General features: G+C 40.9%; 1 protein-coding gene and 1 pseudogene across 1 annotated transcript; one reads left to right on the plus strand and one right to left on the minus strand.

Moving 5' to 3' along the window:
* The window catches only part of LOC107587962 (olfactory receptor 1M1-like), a 48,977-nt pseudogene that overhangs the window by 15,466 nt on the left and 28,807 nt on the right, over positions 1–4,704 (plus strand).
* On the minus strand, positions 2,631–3,626 carry LOC107587345 (olfactory receptor 51A4-like). The gene has a single exon (XM_016275096.1). It carries the CDS (start codon positions 3,609–3,611, stop codon positions 2,631–2,633), a length of 981 nt encoding a protein of 326 aa, XP_016130582.1. The 5' UTR covers positions 3,612–3,626.

Raw genomic sequence — 4,704 nt, forward strand, 5'->3', positions numbered from 1 at the left:
CAGGCAGAGCTCCTCTCCCCCCCCCCCCCCCCCCCGCCCCCCAAAAAATATTCTTGGGGAAAATGAGGTCCTTCAATGCCGGGAGGGATTCTAGAGGGCGCTCTGGAGGAGCGGGCGCTGGAGGGCGCTCTGGAGGAGCGGAGCTGGCTAGCACAGAGCTTTCTGGAGCAGACTCTGGGGAGAGGATAAGGGCGGAGAACAGTCTTTTTCTCCTCATCCTCCTTTTTTTGATTTGAGGTGAAGGAGTTAGCCGCTGTCATCCGCGAGCTTGAGAGTAGAGCGTCCGGAGGCCTTGAGAGTGGAGCGGCCGCTGTATCTGGGCACCAAGACATCCCATCGTACTCCACGAGTACTCCCAGGGGCACAGGTGTGGCGGTCATGATGGGCTGGGAATCAAAAATCACAGTCGGCAGACTTGACAGCGGAGCGGCCGGTGATCCTGGCTGATGAACGGCTGGCGGACTCGACCACAAAGCGGCCGGCAGGCTTGACGAAGGAGCGGCCGGCAATCCTGGGATGAGGACTAGGGAGGAGCTTAGGAGAACTCTGGGAAGTGTGGGAGGAAAGGAGGGAGTGGGCTCATTGGTACCATATGTGGAGGGAGCTGGCTTGTAGTGAGCTCCTCCCACATACTTCCGGATGGGAGGAGGGTGATGATCCTCCACATCGACTAGGAACTTGGAACCATTTAAATCTAGAACGTAGTTTATCAAATCTGCTACGGGTCTGCGGCAATCGTCAGGAGTCAAGAATCTAAACAAATTATCATCTTTTAGTCCCATCCGGAAGCACGCATTAATCATGGAATCGTTCCAACTCACCAGATGTATCAGGCTCAGAAACTCCTCACATACTGCTCCAAAAGCCGTCCCTCCTGCTGGAAATGCAGGAAAAAATCCTCAGCCCAGATAATGTTGCTCAGTTCAGTCTTCTTGTTAAGGTCCTGAATTCTGTTAAGGGACGTGGCTGTAGTCAAGTGCACGACAATAGAGTAAATGTAACTAGTCTTTAATTCTAAATTCCAAAAAAAAAAGGACAGGAGAATTCGTTAAGGCCAATGTATACTTCGGCCATCCACGCACCGTATTACATCATTTCCGTCATCAGGAGGGCTCGCGGACAGCCACGCACCCCGTCCGCGTGCAGGCAATTTTTTGAGACCGCGCAGACGGTCCGCGTACAACAGTGCATGCGCAAGGTAAAAGTTGAGACAGAGCGCGGAGTTGAGAGACAAGTAGGTGGTACTGTGCCTGTGTCAAGCTCGTCCGTCCGCACTCATCCGCGGTTGAGTATACTTTGCAGGCTGTGCGCGAGATGGAATGGAATGCGGAAAGTGAAGTATACCCACGCCTTTAGCAGCAACACATGTATTCCATTTCAAAACATTAATCCAGGACCAAGAGTGAACAGAAACTGAAGGCTTAGGCCCCGTCCACGCGGAGCTTGGAGTTTAGCTGTATACGCATAAATTTTGTATCTTATAGGCATTTCGTCCACATGGATCCGGCGTTTTGGGAGAGTGAAACTGATATTTTTTTAAACCGGGTCCCATAATATTTAAATTCAGTAAATATTTTATGACAGCCATATCAGGCACTTGCCTAAAAAGACAGGCTTATGATGTGTGTAGTAATAGATCACACTAATATTAGGTTACTTTTAGCATTACCCTGGAGTTGTTCACTCTCCGTCTATGTAGCTCTATGTGTGGATAAGCCTTGCAATGCCTGAATAGAGTTAAGCTAGTGGTTTTCCTTATGACACAGTAAAAAAAAGTTGGGTTAAAACATGACTGCCTGTTTAGGCTATAGGAATAGCTGAATAGCACTGCATGATACAGTATTGTTAATGATGAATCATGACATTTGGAGTGTTTCTATTGTTATTCCAACAGTCTCTCTCCGAAAATGGCCCATCTCAATGTCATTGTGTTATTTGCAACTTATTCTCTTATTCATGTATCATTTTATCTAGTAAAACTGATCCTTTGCAGTGCTACTTTTAGAGAGGTTGCCCCTAAATAAACGAGATAATAACAAAAATGAAGAAATTAAGATTTTATGTGTAGACCTTCTTTATCAATAAACATGATTACCTTAAGCTTGCATCAATAAATTGATTTCTAATTCATGTTTAGCTTTTATTCTTTATTGTACAGCAAATACAGAAATAACAAAAAGCTGAGACATCGCAACAGAGAGACAATAAAAATAACCTTATCAGCAGATCTCAGACATACTCATGTGAAGATGGATCTTTGGTTTGCATTATATGAATGATATGAACAAACATGACAGTTAACAGCATTTGGGTGGATGAAACCTTAGGGCAACATGAAATATGTCAGCATAATACAGACTGCTCTCAAAAAATTATTCAAATAGCTTGTACAATTTTCAGTCTATTTTGTTGTTTTGTCTTGGGGTCAGTAATTAAGAACACAGTACAAACTGCGTATCGCTGCTGTTCACCAACACACATCACGTCTCAAACGCCCACATGCTAGGAATGTAGCAAAGTGAATTTAACTATTTTCTGCTCATACACTTTTATTTATGAAAAAATATATTTAATTTTTCATATAGGTAATTTAATTCCTAATGATGGAAGAACACAAACAATCATTACCATCATTTTGAAATGTTCTTTCTAATTGGCACAATTCTGTTTTTAAGCAGTTTTTGAATTAAGACTCTGATTTCAGCTGTGTTTAAAACATAAATAATGGGATTTAACATTGGTGGAAGAGACAATGAAAGAGATCCACTGATGACTCTGGCATTGGGAGGGAGAGAAATAACTAATGAAGCAATAAAAATGCATATGACAGGAAGAAAGAAAGATACAACCAACAAAAGGTGAGAAACACAGGTCTGCAGTGCTTTTAAACGTGCTTCCCAAGTTGTAATTTTACTTAAGGCAAAAACAATGCCCATATATGACAGGACTATAATGATCAATGGTGCAACAAGGAACAAAGCTACGATGAGGTTTGTTAAGAACATATTAATTCTGTTATCGTTGCATGCCATCCTCAACACTGCTCCATAATCACAATAATAACTCTGTACCACATTAGATTTACAGAATGAAAGTTGTGTCATCAAAGACGCTGTCAGGGCCACCAGAGAAGTGTTAAATGCCCATACTACTACAAAAACTAAAGACATGACAGTATTATTCACTATGGCATGATATCTTAAAGGCAAACAAATTGCAATGTAGCGATCAAATGCCAGAACAACAAGAGTGGCACTTTGCAGAGTAACAAAGAGGTTCACAAAAAACATATTAGCCAAGCAAGCATTGTAGGACATGTACTGTGAGTCAGATAAAAAAATCTTGATCGTGTTAGGAATCCATGCATTAGTTTCACCAAGGTCAGCCAAGGCCAAGTTAAACACACCAATGTATTTTGGACTGTGCAAACTTCGTTCCATTGCAATAATGATGAGGACTGCAGAGTTCCCAATTACAGCAATAAAATATGTGACACACAAAAATATATAGTAATAACTGCTGTATGGTATTCCTGAAAGTCCAGTGATGAAAAAGTATTCTGGACGAACTATAGACATATTCTGGACAAAACTTGCATTTATAGAACTCATGGCAGCTTTGTGCTTTGATTTGAACAAGCTGAAAATAGAAATGACCATGAAGACTTAAACAAAATTTAGGGAATTCACAAAATTGTCATCTTACTTTTCTATCAGCTATTTTCAAATGCTGAAAGTATACCTTTATGTAAAGTTTCTGCATAATATTTCAATCACAAACCTGTATACATGAAGTTTTAGAGCCTGAGCACACAATGACTGTGAAAGTCTAAACACTTGTGAGCTGCTTTGAATATTACTCAGTTGTAAATGCTCGTCCTTATTCTCTTATATTACAAAGATCATTGGACATTTGCGTCATTGAATCCAAATATATCTTCTGATTCATCTCTTGAGAGAGTCCAGACAACACAATGATGCAATACTATGCTGAAGTAAATGTTCAGGCAACTTCTTTATTTTTGATAGATTTTTTTCACTAGTCTGCAAACAGGCATCAGAATTGCCCTTTGTGTTCTCACTAATGAACATTATATTACAGTAACTCAAGGATATAGTTAATGTTAAGTCTATAATGTGACACTAGCAACTGCAGTACAATTTACTAGCTTATCCATGCATTGGGCTTTACAGCAAGTGGTGGAAATGGCTGAGATCCACTTGAGGGCTCAATTTACAGTGGGTACGGAAAGTATTCAGACCCCCTTAAATTTTTCACTCTTTGTTATATTGCAGCCATTTGCTAAAATCATTTAAGTAAATTTTTTTCCTCATTAATGTACACACAGCACCCCATATTGACAGAAAAACACAGAATTGTTGACATTTTTGCAGATTTATTAAAAAAGAAAAACTGAAATATCACATGGTCCTAAGTATTCAGACCCTTTGCTAAGTATTTAGTAGAAGCACCCTTTTGACCTAATACAGCTGTAACGGGGCTGACAAGACATGAGACATGTGGATCCATCTGCAGACTTTATTTAAGAGACGTGGTAAACAGGCAGGGTCAAAACACTGGCAAACAGGTACATGGCAGGCAAAACACAAGAATAGTCACAGGGCTAGCGTAGGTCACCGATAAGCAGACAGATTCACAGGGGCGAGACGAGAGGGAGAAATCCAAGAAAACAGGCAAAGATCA

Source organism: Sinocyclocheilus grahami, unplaced genomic scaffold (assembly GCF_001515645.1).
Source record: "Sinocyclocheilus grahami isolate Dianchi unplaced genomic scaffold, SAMN03320097.WGS_v1.1 scaffold6.1, whole genome shotgun sequence".
NCBI lineage: Eukaryota > Metazoa > Chordata > Actinopteri > Cypriniformes > Cyprinidae > Sinocyclocheilus > Sinocyclocheilus grahami.